We start from the raw sequence: 17,454 nt of genomic DNA on the forward strand, positions 1-17,454 counted from the left end.
CCTCTCTTCTTAATCCCAAGATAACTTGGGGTTCCTGGGCCTGCCAGAAAGTAACATTCTTTCCTTATCACAGGTTGAGAACCCTGTAAAAGAATTGTGTAGGCAAGGCACAAGGCCAGTTTTTTTTTAAGGATCTTTTATTGGCTCTATAAGTCAATGGCAATTCCTTAAAACAGTTTGTTTTGTTTATATCTTAAAATATTTCATTCTAGTCAAAGCTTTAGTAAAATAATAGTCTCCAATTGTGTCCTGTTACAAAATAAAGCAGATGCTTATTGAACTCATACAAATAACTATATTGTTATAAATTAAGAATACTCAAAAATAGTTTTCAAATTCTGGAGAAATCAGGTAGAGAGAAAGAAATATGCTTTAAATTTTGCTCACAAAAGCATATTTTACTCAATTGTTAAAAGCTGTAAACAACCCAAAAAATGAAAAGAATCAGCAATGTTTCAGACAAAAAGATCACACAAAAAAATTATTTTAGTCTTCTCTTAGCTCAGTTCATGCAATTAACCTCTGTTCTATTTGATATTGGATCAACAATCCTCATGAATACATCAGATCTCCATGAGTGTCCTGGAAGATTTTCTTCCTCTATTTTAATGGCACAATCTCCAAAGCTGTCAGAATCCTGCATTTAAAAGTATCCATCTGATATGGTTTGGCTTTGTGTCCCCACCCAAATCTCATCTTGAATTGTAATCCCATTATCCCCACATGTGGTGGGAGGGACCCAGTGAAAGGTAATTGAATCATGGGGGGCAATTCCCCCCATGTTGTTCTCATGCTAGTGAGTTCTAATGAGAACTCACTCATTCAGTGAGTTGCCCACTGTACTCCAGCATGGGCAACAGATGGTTTTATACAGGGCTACCCACTTTGCTTGGCACTTATTCTCTCTCCTGGCACCCTGTGAAGAGGCAATTCTGCAGTGATTCTAAGTTTCCTGAGGCTTCCCCAGTCATGCGCAACTGTGAGTCAATTCAACTTTTCTTTATAATTTACCCAGTCTCAAGTATCTCTTCATAGCAGCATGGGAATGAACTAATACACCATCAGAGTTCTATAGCTGATTATAAACAACTTTTTGAAAAGGAACAAAGTAAAATAATAATTGTGAATGACAAAAGATATCCACAGTCAAAGATACAATTGACAAGGAAATCTGGTTATTTCTGTGGCACACAATAATTTACCATAATTATAATTATTATTGATAACATATACCAAGACATATTAAAATTATAAGAATATTATACAATTTTAGAACACATAACAATAGCACATTTATATAAATATATTTCAAAGAAAGTTACACACCATTTTATATTTGGCAATGCCTCCTGTATGATTTTTAACATATCAAATAAGCCAAATATGCCTCTCTTGGACGTTTAAAAGTCAGTTTGAGGTTACAAGACTGCATTTAGAATTTAATTTTGGAAAGTTAGTCCAACATTAAAAGTTTAAAGCACTTGATATTGCAAAATGAGATTACAGGTTATTATAAAGTAAATCATTTAGCTAAAGTGATAACTCACCAATTTAAAAAAACAAGCAGAAATCTTTACTCCTTGATAAAGAAGAGCTCAGTTTTCTGAAAAATAGGACCTAATAGAGGCAGTGTGAAGCCAACTGAATCTGTCTCTCTCTCTCCTTCTTTATTTTTTTTGGCAGTTTATTCAAAGGGCAAATGAAAATCTTTTACTATCTCTTAATATTATACACAAATCTTATTTAAAGGAGAAAACCAAATTTTATTTTTGTGTTACTGTATTGTTAATTCTAAAGCTTTAATAGAATCTTATAAGCAAATCTATCAAATTTTAATTAGTTTGATTGTAAGGTAAGATTTCCATGAGGCTTTTATAAACTTTACAAATTTGTGTTAAAGAACACATCAATATTCCAAGAAAATCCTGCCTCACACAGGTGCTCAGATTCTGACCGTGCATCAATGTGCTATTTATATGAATGTTCAATTTGTATAAGATCTAAATAATCCCCTTAAAATTTTAGCCAAACTTGATCACACACAAAATTCCTTTTACAAGATCAATCTTCCACAAACCTTCTACAACTTGCTTAAACCTTCAGTTTTGTCCTTTCTGTTTGTTAACTTGAAACAATCCTTAAAATCCTCTAGACTAGAAAAAAGCACTTTCTCTTAAAAAAGAACCACACTCCCATGACTTATTTTAACATTTGTTCTCCAAAAAAACCACATCCTACCTGTTTAATACACATCGTATGTACCTAGTTGTTTTAATTACATTCATTAATTTATAGTGTTAACTCTTAGTAATTCTTATTTTAGTGAAAAACCTAGGCAGTAAGCAATTTTAATTACATAGCAGGTGCACAAGCCAGGACAAAGGACAATATCTGGGGGCAGGCCAAGGGCTCAAATCAAAAGACATATAAGTTTATAGACAAGTTAAGCAAGTATTAAAAGGATTACAGGGCTAGTGCAGTGGCTCATGCTGTAATCCCAGCACTTTGGGAGGTCAAGTCAGGTGGATTGCTTGAGACCAGGAGTTCAAGACTAGCCATGGGCAACATGGCAAAACCCCATCTCTAAAAAAAATACAAAAATTAGCTGGGTGTGGTGGTACACACCTGTAGTGCCACCTACTTGGGAGGCTGAGGGGGGAAGATTACTTGAGCCCAGGAGGTCAAAGCTGCAGTGAGCAGTGATCACACCACTGTACTTCAGCATGGGCAACAGAGCAAGACCCTGTCTCAAGAAAAAAAAAAAAAGGACTACAGAGGCAGAATTTTAAAGTGCTTCCACTATGAAGCGAATAAAGAAGAATGATGGTGACTGAGCAGTTTTACACACCCTGCCAGCACTGTGTCCCAGTGTGTGCGGGCATGTGTATACACATTGTGCGATCCCTCACTGTTGGGCACTCAGCCCTGAGCTGGCGTATCTGAATTAACTGTCTGTGGTTTCACAAATACCACTTACTTCTTTGTTATCCCAAACCACAGTCCTTTGAAAAGCTGACATGGCTTTTTGCTAAGGGTGATGATAGGGGCTGGGATTAGAAGTATAGTGCTGGAGACACAAGAGAGGCTGCCCATGAGCACCTATAATGGGTGCCCTGGACACATGATTTCTAATTTCCCTCCTGGAGAGGGATGACCCTTCCTCTACTGTTGCTTTTCCTCTCACAACTCAGTGTGGGGCAAAGGGAGATGGGAATGGAGGATGGCTATGTCAGGAGACGAAGCAGGAGCCTGTTGCCTCCAGGTACAAGGATGATTAGCTGCTAGGGACAGAGCAGGAGGGTCCTGGAAAAGAAATGATTAGGCCATTCAAATATAGGCCTAATTTACCATACATACTTAAAAACACACCAGGATGCAAACACTTCAGACTGTGAGCCTCAAAAAGCAAAGATAAGGCAATTCAACAACAACAAAAACCTAATTCGAAAATGGACAAATAAACCGAAAAGACATTTCTCCAGAGAAGGTATATAAACGTCCAATAAATACGTGCATAAAAACATGCTCAGTACCATTAGTCATTAGAGAAAGGCAAATCAAAACTACAATGTGAAGCCACTTCACACCCATTAGAAGGGTATGTAAAATGGTGAAAGCTATTGTGAAAACCAGTATGGCAGTTCCTCATAAAATTAAACATAAGAATTGTCTAGCAATTCCATTTTTAGGTGTATGCCCAAAGTATCTGAAAATAGAAACTGGAACAGATATTTGTATAACATATTGACAGCAGCATTATTCACAACAGCCAAAAGGTAGAAAAAACTCAAATGTCCATTGGTAGATGAATAAATAAATAAACCGTGTAAAATTTTGGACTAAGATTGCAGAATCCCACTTATATAAGACACCTAGAATAGTTAAATTCATAGACAGAAAGCAGAATATTGGTTATCAGGGACTGGGGCAGAGAGGCAGCTGGAGAGTTAATGTTCAATGGGGATTAGAGTTTCAGTTCGGAATGATGAAAAACTTCCATAAATGAATAATGGTGATGGTTACACAACAATGTGAATGTACTTAATGCCACTGAATGGCACATCTAAAAAAAGATAATATGGTAAATTTTATGTGACATGTATTGTGCCCCAACAAAAAATTAAAGAAGGCAAGAATAAGGAGACTTTTTTATTGCAGTTGGGGTTTGCTTGCTAAGTGGGAGAAAGACCTACAGGAGGCTGGGAAAAAAAGAAGGGCCACAACCTCTATGCCATGCCTGGCTCTTCCCACATAAGCCCTGGGGAGCCAGAAAAGCCTCACAGCTTACTGCTTTCTAGGGTCTGTGTGCGGCAGAAGAGAAATGGTCCTGACATTAATCTAGCATCCCTACCTCATGTCTTTAGTTGCCAACCTCCTTTTTCCTGAGATGTGGGACTTGCAAGAGCCCAGAAAATATGTGAGACAATCGATGACCATTGCCCATTGCCAGAAATTCTGATGTGAAGTGTGAGGCATGACCCTTTAGGGATTGTTCTGTCTCACCCTCCCATGATTAACAGGCACAGAAGTTAGACACTTGCATAGGCAGAGGTCTCCGTCTCTGTCCCCGCCCCCAGGCCAACCGGGAGTAAGGTCAAGAGTGACAGCAATGCTAATCAAAAATGGTAGACCTCCTCTCCATCCCCGTCACTAAGGTTCAGTCCAAGATTCAAGTGCCCCAGGGTGTTTTGACGAAGGATCTCCCAGCCTCGGTGACTGCTGCTCTGGGACACGGTCCGGGACAGGGAGGAAGTTGGAAGAGCCAAGGAGGCTCTGGCTAGAGTCCCACTCTCAGCCCCAGAGGGCTGTTTCTCAGATGGATGCTCCTGGCCATCCTCCTTGTCTGAGTTCTTGAACACTTCCACATAGCGAAGCACTCGCAGAGGATTCTGATCATTGTGGTTCTCAACCCTGATGAGGGGAAAGGGGAAAGGACTCAGTCCAGGTGGGGAGAGATGGACAGGGGAGAAGTAGAGATGAACATTTAGAAAGTAGGGTCAAGAGGGAAGCAGAAATAAGGGAGCAGAGTTGAAACAGGAAGAGTATCTGGGATCAAGTCAAGGGAGGTGATCAGAGGGCAGGCTCACCTGGGATAGAGATAATCGAGGCTGAGCAATCAGGGCTTGCAGGGTGGTAGATGCACACAGGTGTGTGTGTGTTTGTGTGCTACTAATACATAGGAATGTGAAAGAGAAAGCAGAGCCAACTAATAGATAAGTGTGTCACAAGGATGACGAGATGCAATTCAGGAAGTAAATTTGAGGACAGAGGAGAGTCACGCCAGGAGATGAGGGCAGAATATGAAGGGGGAAGTTAGATCCAAGCCAAAAGTACACTGGACATGAAGGTCAGCTCAGAACAAGGTTACAGCAAGTCTGGTAACCCATGCGGACGTCTGAGCATGGACACATGCACACAACCTTTTACACGTGGCTGCCCTGAGGTACACGCAGCATTCTTCGTACCCCTCCACTTCAGCTCCAGCCCCCTCCCCTAGACAGGTTAATGCAGGCTCCGGGACGCCTGTCGGTCACCCTTGCTTCCGTGGCCTTATACACATCTGCAGCTTTGCATGTGCACACCGTCACTCACCGCAGGAACCAGCGGTCCCCCAGCCCGTACTCGCACCCACAGATCCCGGAGCGAGGCCACAGGCAGCGAGGCAGCTTCCGCTCCAGCATCACTGTGGTGGCCACAACCTGGAAGGAGGCAAGAGATACGGGAAGAACTCTGAAAGAGCCATGAGGTTCAAAGAGGCACTGAGGCCACTGATAAAGGGAACCAAAGGCAATCTGTGAGATAGGACACTAGAGGTCAGTGGTGAGAACAGCCACCTATTCACCCCACAGCCTGTGTCAGGCACCATGCAACCAGCTTCACTCATCAAGAAATGAGAGAGGATTTTTTGTGAGTGTTTTGAATAAAATAGTCGCATTACTATTCACTCATGGAAAATGAGTCACTCCAAACTAATCTCAATTTCTTTTTCATATAAAAGCCACAGACCAATTATCTTGATTTAAATAAAATGATTAAAGAGAATCTCTGTGATCTTGGGGATGAATTGATACTGTTACTGTTCAGGGAATTTTCAGCAAATTAAATACCCATATCTTAAGAAGGAAAAGGGCTGATTAATGACTGCAAAGTTGGCAGGGAAATTTCTGGTAGCAAGTCCACCACACGTTCTGTCCTTTGCTCAGCCCTCATTAATTACTTAGATGAAACGTGGAAAACAAGCTTATCAAATATGCCTGTGACACAAAACTGGGAGGGATATGTAATATGTGGGGCAACAGAAGCAATATAAAATTATCTCACTAGATTGGAATGCTGGTGTAAAATCATTAACAAGAAATTTAAGTAAACCAAATCTAAGGTCCTGCATTTACATTTAGGAAGCTTAGATAAGTGAGTCATAGATCAAAGATGTGGGAGTGCTAGCTGATCACAAGCTTAATAAGGGTCATTTGTATATTTGCTAAAAGAGCTGACTCTGCTTTAGGTACCCTTAGCATTATGTCCAAGTAAGGAAAGGCATGGTCTCGCTTTGTACTGCATTGCTCCAATCATACTGGGAACTATTCTAGTTTCAAAGGAACCATGATCTATTAGAGCATGGACAAAAGGGTGCAATCAGAATAGATCAGAACCAGGAAGGCTTCCTAATTGAAGGAGTGGCAATCTTCAAAATAGCAAATTCTTCACCTCATGTTTTTCTACTCCCTGTTTTCCTCATTACTCCACACTTCTTTCAGTTTCTTAATTGCACCAAGTTCCCTCCTAGCTCAGGACTTCCAGTCATTCTGTGCTCTTACTCTGGAGAGCTGTTCTTCTTTGCCTTGAAAGAAATGTCTATTGTTCCTCCTGGGCCATCATGCAGTCCCATCCTTCCCCGGGTAACAGCACTCATTTTTCATTTAGGGAATTGCTCCCTCATCACTTTCAGTGCATTGGTTTGAGTGGACTGGGCTTCACACAGTTCTGCTTAATTAATCTATTTTTCCCCAAACCTCCCCTCCACCACCATCACCAACACCTCCACTATCTAGTCCTTGGTCTTTCCTTAGATTCAGCGATGTGCCTATGACCCAAATGTGTTCCCATGAGATGGAACATGGAAGAATTGGCAGGGGGAAAGATGTTCTTTTAAAGCCTGCAGTTTTGCCTGGCACCAGGAGCCTCACAGAATACAACGTGAGTGGGGCCCTTGGAGCTGCGTGTTGCATTGCACATCCTCATTCTTTCTGGAGTTTGGAGCTTCTAGAAGTGATCTCACAAACACGATAGGAGAGCTTGCCTTAGAAGAGAGGTCAAAAGGGAGCCGAACAGAGGAATGGATGTAATGTATAAGATGTGGATCTGCATTCTAGCCAGATACCTCTAAAGTTAGTTTAATTCTCTAAACTTCCCATTTACGAGGACTAACACATCCTCTTCCCCCTGTTTAAAAATCTACACGTCTGTTTGAGTTTGGTTTTCTGTCCCTGTAGCCAAGTCCTAATTGCTACTGACCTTGACCTTCATCCTTTTCCCTCCTTCCTCTTAACTACCTAGTTCTTGCTCACCTTTGGGTTCTCATCTTAAATGTTGCTCCCTCAGGAAAGCATGTCTTCACTTCCCAGTCTGATTCCTCTGTTATATCCTCTTCCTAGCACCTTACATTCTCTATGGCACTTTTGCTGCTGTAATTTTACAGCTTTTTGTGAAGTCATTCACTTCATGCCTGTCTTTCTAACTAAACCGTCAGCTCCATGAGGGCACATATGGTGTCTATTGTGTTTATGCTCATGTCCCTAGCTCCTAGGCATTTGCCAACACATAGCAGGGTCTAAATGATCATCATTAAATGAATGAAAAGTCTAAGGGAAAAATGATGGCTATATTCAAATATTTGAATGGTGCTTATATGGAAGAATTTGTTCTGTGTTATATGAGAGGGAAAGACTGGCGCCAAAGAATGAAATTTTAAGAAGATAGGTTTTAGCTCAATGCAACATGAATGTCTAATAACACAATCTTTAAAAATATGGGAAAACTCCCTTCCTCCCAACCTCTATCTGAATCTGCAAGATAATAAGGTCCTAATCAGCATTAAAGATGATATTGAATGACCTTCTGACCAATAAATGATTATTATGTTAAGTAGGAGGTCAACTTGAGGGCCATTGAGGGTCACTTCTAATTCTAATATTTGTCAGTCTATGGTGATATAAAGAAAAGATCATAGAGAAACAGGGATTTACAGAAGCAAATAAAAGATAAGATCCAAATTGAAAACTGGAATATACCAGAGCAAGGTCACTTCTAGTTCCCACTGGACTCAAGGATCACTCCTAGGTCTACTTTTCCCCTGTGAGCAACAACCCCACCTCTTGCCACTATCGTCCATTTAATCCTCCTTCTGTCCCTTCCATTTATCCACATGTACCTCAGGTTTACACAAACCTCTGCTGAGGTGACAGCCTCACTGGGTTTTTCTGTGACTCTTTTAAGAATGATCCACCATAACATTTTCCACTTTGATTTTTCTCTCCATCCCCTGCCTCTCAGCAAGACTAACACAAATAAACTCACCTGGGCCCTCCAGAGCTCATCCCGCTCCTGGGCCACCCTCCAGTGGGTGTCGCCCATCATGGCGATGAACAGGTTGAGCATGAGCAGTGTAGCAATGATGGCGAAGGCGAAGTTGACAATGCTGAACATGAAGGGCAAGTCCACATCGTAGTTGGCAGGTGCATCAATAACAGTGAGAAAAAGCTCGAAGGTGCTGAACAGTGCCATGGGGTAGTCATAGAAATGCCCCAGACTGGTTGGGTCCTCTGTCTGGAAAATGATATAGAACGCTGCTCCGCCCAGGAAGAGGACATGGAGATGGGATAATGGAGTTATCACAATAAGCATGGACATGGTTAGCACTTATTCTATCTCTGAGATATATATATATATAAATACACTTGCACATATGCACAGATAATTACATACTAATAAATGTAGTTTCCTGTGGAACTGTCTAACCCTAAGATGTCCTATGATTACGTTCACCACTCTGGGTAATGGTCATGGCAACAGTCATTTAACAACAACAAAATTGTATGTGTGTGCAGTGTGTGCGTTTGTATGGATAATGGATAATAGGTCACCTAACTGGTTTTTACATTTTAGAAAACCAAATACTTAAAAGGCAAGTTATTACAAGAATGCATGGAATCCTCAACAATTTTTAAAGAACAGAACACATGAACAGGCTAAAAGAAGAGCCCCTTTTTAATCTTGATGGCCTCTAGATAACCCTCCATCACTCTGACCTTCCCTGAGTGAACCTGAACCAACATAGGAAACGGATTCTTGCTCAGGGTGGAGCCTACTGGCTAGCAGTGAGCGTAATGGAACTTCAGGACAGCGCTAGACTGCTTGAAAGCCTCCTCTCTGCATGGGGAGCTGAAGCACATTCTGACAGCAGAAACAGGGTCTATGACAAAGCATTGCCTCCTTGTTTATTTAAGAGAAAAGCAAGTGCAATGGCCAAGAAGTGAACATTTAGAGAGTTCTGGACAGATGACATCTACAGAAAGCCACTCTGCGACCATCACCTCATTTTGTAATCTGTGTTATGTATAGATGTAGATGGCCAGGGAGTGGGAGCAAAGGGTACATAAGGGCTTGGGGTGGAAAACTCCAAACAGGCAGAACGCCATGGTTTTACTCTTTCACATTTCAGATTTTGGTGGCGGTTTTGTTGTTGTTGTTGTTGTTGTTGTTTTGTTTTGTTTTTGTTTTGGTCTGTTGTTTTGTGGGAATCCCCATTGAACGGGAAATCCCTGAGGACAGTAATAAAGTCCTCTGCACTGTCATTGCTTTTTAGAGATGGGGGGGATCCTTAAAGTTTATCTAGTGCCTCTTCTTGTCTAATGGATGATCAGTTGCAGACACTGAGGACTGAATTTGAGCTACTGGCCTTTTGCTTTTCAGACCTGGGCCTTCCTCTTTCTGCCCCTCCCTAAGGACTCTCTTCTGCTCCTCCACTCATCCTCTCCTTCCCTCTAGCTCTCTCCACCTGTCTGTGTTTTCCTGCTGTGCTGTTCCTTTCTTTTGCTTCCTGACACTTTCACTGGCTGTGCCTTGACTGGGTGCCTGTGTGTCCCTGTTCCCCCAGTCTCTCTTCACAACTCTTCTTTTTTGTTTTCTCTGTCATCTTCAAATTGTCCAAGCTGTTTTTCTGCACCTCCTTTTTCTAATTCTTTCATATTTTTCTCAGCTTTAAATGACCACATATAGAAAAAAAGCAAGTTATATGTTGTTGAGTGCTTTATGTTTCCTTTTCTGAATTGTAAACATAGGAGAGTTAAGCATGGCACTATCTCTGTTTGTCCACATGGTTTTCTGAGATCCATGACTGGCCAGTCTTTCCTGTTTAATGCCCTGTTCTCACCAAAAGTCTTTTTCTGTCTCTCCTTTAAAGATGTTGCAAGGCAGTTAGTGAACATAAATGTTATTGGCCCTGAACACATGGCTTTACCTTCTAGGCCAACCTGAGTGGCCCCTGGTCCTATAAATATGGGTGTGCTTTTAGACTTACCTTCCAACAGGAAAAAAAACAAAAAACAAAAAAAAGCAAAATGAAGTGCAAATGAGAACTGAGAGCAAGAATGAGAGTGAACTTCCTGGAGAACTGGATCTGCTGATCTAGTAGAGGAGGGAATGGTGCCTTACCAGAAGCAAATCCCAAGATGACCACAGCCATCAGCCAGCAGAAACGCATTAGGTCTCCAAAAATCATCTGCAGGAAACAGAGAAGGGAGAAAGGGTGGGATGATTCCTTTTCCACTGCCTTTGAGTACCTAACGCTAACAGATCAGGAGGCCCCCCTAGTTCCACCAGCTCCACTCTACCTCCATCCCTCTGTCTGGGAAGGTCTTGTGCCTGAGGCGGAGGAAGCTTCGGGAAAGCACTGACCTTCTGGATCATGATGGTGAAGGGACCCAGCATCTGGAATCCTCGAGCGAAATACATGACACTGCACCAGCCCAGCACCAGGGCAAAGGACATGGGCACCACCTCCCCATTGGTGTTGGTGATCCGCATCACCATGGTCACCAGCACCAGGCAGGCATAGGTGATGCTGGTGGAGCAGAAAGCAGAGAGTGAGAGACAAGCTGGAACTATTCTAGGTCCCTACAGCACAGTGGTGACCGGGGTGGTACCCAGACACTCAGGCTTAGTCTTTACACCTAAAACACACATACAGTTACACCTACAAGCCCACTGGAGAGAAGTCCTTGGATTAAGAGTGACCTGAGGCCTAGAACTCAGAGAGTGAACTGGAGACAGGAAAAGATTCTGGTAAGGAAAGGCAGGGGGCTGGAATGAGGAGATACTCACATGATGACATGGAATGGCCCCCCAAGAATCGTCTGTCCAAAATAGCGAGAGACACCAACCCTGAAGATGTCTGGGATCTGGGGAGACAACGGCAAAGCAAAAAGACAATGTGGACTGCGGTTCAGTCTGGGCCTTAGATGGGATGGGCTTAGCCTGGACCCCGCCTGCACCTTACCTCTAGGAGCAGGATGATCACAGCCCCAGCGATGCTCACCAGCTCCCCCACCAGCCTGATGATATCTTCACGTGTCTCGTAGGCCTCCTATGTGGGGAAATTCAGCAGAAGAAGTGCTTTCTGATGGGCAGAGAGTCAAATCCTTTTGTGCAAATGATCGAAAGCTGCTAAAGTCCATCCAAAATAAAGGAAAGCTCCCCTTCCCACCAGCATCACCCCACCCTCATTGTACTTGCCATTGTGGGTAACTCTGTGACCAGGACAGGAGTCTATGTATCCAAGGTTTAATAGATGTCACATATGCTAATGTCTTGAGCTACCTTCTAGCAAAATCGCCTCTCTATAGATGCTGTAAGCAGAAATTTATGATGTATATACTGAGCAGCTGAGAACATATTTCAGAGCATCAAGTGAGCCAACAGGAAGAGTTATTAGTGGCTTGGGATGATTTCAGCTATGTGGAAAGCCCACCTTTTCCAACCTCATCATGGCTCCTAGTGGGAAGAATACACTGTAAACATATCACAGAATTCAGGTTCCCTCACAGGCCCAGAATCTACTACCTCTAGTGAGACCTTGAACCATTCATGGAAAATCTCTGAACTTGAGGTTTTTCATCTGTAAAATGGAGGCTACAGTGCTTACCTCCCAGAGTCATTGTGAAGCTTACATTAATGATATATTTGCATGAACTTCATAAATCATAAAGCACTATAGATATATTCACTGTGGTTTATTATGATTTGACACTACAGAAAAGAGTAGAGAAGGGGCTAGAGACACTATGAGGAAGGGTCCCTGCCTATCCTGAGCAGTAGTTGTAGAAGGTATAGTCCAAGGGTCAAGGTGGAATGAAGACCACCCTACTTCAATGCATGTTACTTCACGGTGAAACGTATGCAATATCACAGATGTAGTGCTAGAATCCTACATTAATTATCCTTATGTTTTTGAAGTTATGAGCTCACTTGAAAACATAATAAAAACTGTATATCTTCTTTCTAGAAAACTGTGTTCACATGTAGACAATTCCCCCATGATATTGCACAAATAATTTCAACACATGCAAGCAGCCTTTTGACTTTTGGGAGCTCTGTTGTCCAAGGTCACATCTCCAAATAGTACACCCAAGAAAGGAGTTGAGAGTCCCCTGGGGCCAGCAGGAAAGCTGATGATTTGAGCCGGGGAGAATGTGATCCCTTGTTAGCATAAGGAACGGCAATTATCCCTGCTCTGCTAATCAGCTGGAACCTGTAAGCATCTCTCCAGACGCTACTGCAGCAGCACACTCACCTGCCCAGTGAGAGGCAGTGCTTTTAACATAGGGAACCAAGAGAGACTAGGAGAGAAGCTTCTGTCTGTGTGTCTGGAGAACTCTGTGGTCTAACCACCTGTGACCAGACATCAGTCAACACTTTTTTTTTTTTTTTGGCTTAAAAAATAGTATGTTCTGTAAACTTTTCTGACATTTATATCTCTTGAGAAACTGGTAAATTTTATTTTATCATATAATAGCAAATTTCTTTTTTTACCTGCTTCCAAAGAATTTCAGTTTTTTTGTTTTTGTTTTTGTTTTTTTTTTGTCCTCAGCTCTAGCAACTATCTTTGAATTCCTTCTCTTCTCTCCTGAAATTCAGTTCATGGACTGTCTTCTTTTTCTTTATCTTAATGTTTCTATAGCATCTGTCTTTTATTGTAAAACATGCCAACTCCTTTACAGAGTCAGGTAGTGAGTAGGAGGATAAATAACAAATACATTATTTCAGAAACAAAATAACATTGAATATAGAAATAACTGCATCTATGCCATATATGTGTCTATAAAAAAATTTTTATTTTAAAAATGTTGTGTCTTGATTCAATATGTCTGAAAAAAATGCTACCAATCTTTTCTTGGCTCAGGAAGAAAAGGACTACACGTAAGTTGGCGAGGATGGCTGTGAAGATCAGGGTGCCCCTAGAATCCAGCCAGGGAGTCACAGCAGCCATTCCTTCAGGAGATGAAAATGTGAAACCCCTCTAACGCTGGGGACAGTTTTGGTCACCAAATTCTCCTGCTGGGGCTTCCTCTCACCACTTCAACAGATTTCTTTACACGTACGCATTACTCTGCACAAATTCACTAGTAAGTAACGGAGGTGTTCAGAAACCCCAATTTTTTGCCTCTGCACTGCCTGGGATCTGACTAACCTAGAGTAGCTGCCTCCAGCACTCTGTCCCCGGGGTCCTTACCCTTAAGCCAGGCTGCAAAGTGCCACAGACTCCTGAGAGCCCCCTTCTTTGCTGCTCTACAAGACCAGAATACAAACCCTTCTGTAGGACTTTGTTTGCTTTGTTTTATAAACTAATCTCTCTGGAAAACAAAAATAATATATGTGTGTAAAAGTTGCAATAAAAGTAATGATAATATTGGGCTTTTAAAGCACTTTGATTTTCTTTAGATTTTCTGGGGAACTCCAGTGTTTCACACTGATGTATAATGTTAGCTCCTGCTTTAGAATAGATACTCTTTGCAAAGGTAAGGAAGATTGCAGTATTTCAGAAATGGAAAGGGGCATTAAATTGGAGTGATAATAGGCTTCCCTTTCTTTTTTTTATTATTATACTTTAGGGTTTTAGGGTACATGTGCACAATGTGCAGGTTTGTTACATATGTATCCATGTGCCATGTTGGTTTCCTGCACCCATTAACTCGTCATTTAGCATTAGGTGTATCTCCTAATGCTCTCCCTCCCCCCTCCCCCCACCCCACAACAGTCCCCGGAGTGTGATGTTCCCCTTCCTGTGTCCATGAGTTCTCATTGTTCAATTCCCACCTATGAGTGAGAACATGTGGTGTTTGGTTTTTTGTCCTTGCGATAGTTTACTGAGAATGATGTTTTCCAGTTTCATCTATGTCCCTACAAAGGACACGAACTCATCATTTTTTATGGCTGCATAGTATTCCATGGTGTATATGTGCCACATTTTCTTAATCCAGTCTATCGTTGTTGGACATTTGGGTTGGTTCCAACTCTTTGCTATTGTGAATAGTGCCGCAATAAATTAACCACCCTTGCAACCCTAGAATTAAACCCTAAGCCCAAACTGGTAATGGATGTTTCTTTTAATTTTTAAAATTTTATTCTTTGGGAATTGCATTCAAGATCTTTTTTCTAGATCGAGATGCTGATTCACAACTCTCTAGATTTAGGGTCCTTATGAAAATATTGTTGCCTGGTTGTGTTTGGCAAAGTAAATTATCAGGGCACCCATTCTCCAGTCCTACTCGTTCAGTTCCCAATTCTCTCTGACATGTTCTCCTTTCCTCAGTTAACAGAACTTATGCCTTAGGGCAAACCCATGCCATCTACCATCTAGTTTACCCTACGTCTATTTCCGCTCATTCAGCCCACCCCGCACAATGCTGCTGAATTGACCTTTCTAAAACACAGATATCATCCTGAGACTTCTTTGTTTAACATCATTCCTAGCTCCTCAATGCCTTCAGAATAGAAATGCAGGAGAGGTGGCAGTGGAGGGTGCTCTTTAATCTTTATCATCACAGAAATTCACTAGATAATGTCTAAATTTGATTAGCAAGTAGAGATAGAAGAATTTGATTCCAGGGATGCAGAGGTGATGACAGGAAGGAAGAGCTAAAAGAAAGAAAAGCTAGTTGTCCCCCGTTAGTAAGACACAGGTGAGAAGGAGGGGCTGTCCAGGGTGCAGTTGCTCTCTATCAGATCTGCCACTTGATTTGTAAGTCATGAGCATGATGTATATCATTTTCTTTTAATTAGGAAAGCTCACTGTGAGATAAGAATTTAAAACATAAAACTAGAGTGCCAAACGGGATGTACAAAACCCTCGCTGCTACGGCCCCTGCCTTGTGTCCTCATACCCTGTGTGAGCTCCAGCCACATTGAGCTATTGGGGTTCTGGGTTGCTAAGTTGGGCCTCTGCACAGGCTATGACACTTTGTCAGAATGCCTTCCTCCACCACGTTGACCTGGCTCATCCTCACCGATGCCTCAAGACTCAGGTCAGGCCAACACTCCTCCTGGGCCTCCTTTCTTGCCCCTCCATGCCCAGGTCATGTGTCTCTCCTGGGACATGTGGGGCTGCTGTGTATTGACAGCCCTCTCCCAGCACACTGAAAGTGTCTGGGTACCCCATGTCTCGCCAGTAGTCTTAGAGCTTCCTGAGGGCAGGGATGCCTCCCTCCTACTTTTTATCCACAAATGCACACAATGTGGTAGGCAATCAATTGGTAAGAAAGGAAAGAAGGAAGGAGAAAAAGGAGAGAGGATACAGCAGGTGCAAACTGAGCATTGCCTAACAGATGCAGAAGGGTGCTAAGGAGGACAGGAAGCGGGGATGCAGAGACCTACCTGGAGGCCTAAGAGGAAAAGAATGACAACTAATTGTGCTTTTCTGAAATTTTCAGATTCCTAGATCAAGGTCATCTAAGCAGGCCTGGCTAACAATGCACAGAGAAAGTACTCCAATACATCTCTTTAAAAGTAAATATCATCTAACAATGACTGGAAATTTTTACTCCACAACATGGCTTGCAATTTAACGAGTCGTCAACAACCAAATCCCCTATGCAGGCTGGCATTTATACGTCACTGAGAATTGGCCTAATGAGATTTGCTCTCACTTCCCAGCCAGCTGAGTTCATTGCCTGGAAGGAAATGCCCAGAAGGAGTGGGCACAGCAGTGCCTGGGGTACTACTGCATCGTAAGGGCCAGGGATGTACTACGTGGAAAGGATGGGGAACATAGGCCACCCCAGTGGGAAGTGGGAAGGCCCCAGGACCAGTTGTCAATCCCAGCTCTAGACCTTTTTCCTCCCCATGATCCCAGACTTGCAAAGGAATGAAGTTCTCAGAGAAAGCTCTGCTAGCTCTTACGAAGAGCTTCTCTGATTCCCTAACTGGGCATGAGTTCCTAACCAGGACTGCCCCTCAGAATCAAGTGGTAAGTCTTTGTCACAGCACGCATGTCCAGGCCAACCCTCAGTTAATTTGGATCAAGAACCTGGCATTTTCTTGAAAAGTTCTGTAGGTGTTTTGGACGTGTACCCCAAGTTGAGAACCGCTGGGCCATAAAGAGAGAGAGAGAGATCTGGTTCCCATGTAAGTCAAGCTGCCTTCCAAGGGTTAATTTCATGTCCCAGTCTCTGCATTTTCTCAGGGGGATTGGCTTGGGAGACTACCCCTTTCTTCTGAAGAGTCTTCACCCATTCCCACAGAATTATGACTTGCCCTATATGCCAGTAGGTTAACCCCATCAAAAAATAGTGCCAATTATCAAAACTGGAGAGGAGCCAGTAGCTCAGTATCTGGGAGCGTGAATCCTTCTATATCTGATCCTCTCCCACAGCACTTCTCAAGTGCCTCTCATCTTGACAGGGAAAGATGAGATGTGTAGATATAAGTGAGTGTGGCAAGCCCTGGCTAGCCAATAGAGAAGACTGGGACCTAGCACATCACTCTGGAGGGAGAAATGGCCTTGTCTGGTGTTTAAAGGTGAGGATTCTGAAGGGAGGCAGACTTGCAGGCCAATCCTAGTGCTGTCCTTGCTAGCTCAGTGTCTTTGCCAAAGTATTCAACCTCTCTTGACCTCAGATTCACCATCTTTAAAGTGGTGATGATTGTATTTACTTGTTAGGATTTCTACGAAGATTAAATGAAAGAATAATGCTTTGTCACTCAAAACATCGTGCACAGAATCACAACATTGGCCTCCCCTGGAAGCTTGCTGGAAATGCCAAGTCTCAGGTCCCACTCAGCCTTACTGGCAGAATCCACAGTTTAATAAGGCCTCAAAAACACTGATGAATGCATGTGAAGGGCACATGATCAGTGCTCAGTGGATGTTATTTTTACCTATCGGGCTCCCTGGTTCTC

The 17,454-nt window shown here is 42.5% G+C and overlaps 1 protein-coding gene across 1 annotated transcript in view; it reads right to left on the reverse strand.

Annotated features, from left to right (window-relative positions):
• Positions 1 to 368: 368 nt before the first annotated feature.
• Positions 369 to 17,454, reverse strand: part of LOC129485126 (kell blood group glycoprotein) — a 58,653-nt gene continuing 41,567 nt past the window's right edge. The window contains exons 27-33 of the mRNA XM_063642313.1: positions 11,558 to 11,644; positions 11,383 to 11,459; positions 10,957 to 11,122; positions 10,714 to 10,780; positions 8,578 to 8,846; positions 5,593 to 5,699; positions 369 to 4,911 (exon numbers count right to left, since the gene is read on the reverse strand). Of these exons, the coding sequence (XP_063498383.1) occupies positions 4,617 to 4,911; positions 5,593 to 5,699; positions 8,578 to 8,846; positions 10,714 to 10,780; positions 10,957 to 11,122; positions 11,383 to 11,459; positions 11,558 to 11,644 (1,068 nt within the window). The 3' untranslated portion in view covers positions 369 to 4,616. The remainder of the gene's footprint in view (positions 4,912 to 5,592; positions 5,700 to 8,577; positions 8,847 to 10,713; positions 10,781 to 10,956; positions 11,123 to 11,382; positions 11,460 to 11,557; positions 11,645 to 17,454) is intronic.

This window comes from Symphalangus syndactylus, chromosome 6, assembly GCF_028878055.3.
Source record: "Symphalangus syndactylus isolate Jambi chromosome 6, NHGRI_mSymSyn1-v2.1_pri, whole genome shotgun sequence".
In the NCBI taxonomy this organism is placed as follows: domain Eukaryota; kingdom Metazoa; phylum Chordata; class Mammalia; order Primates; family Hylobatidae; genus Symphalangus; species Symphalangus syndactylus.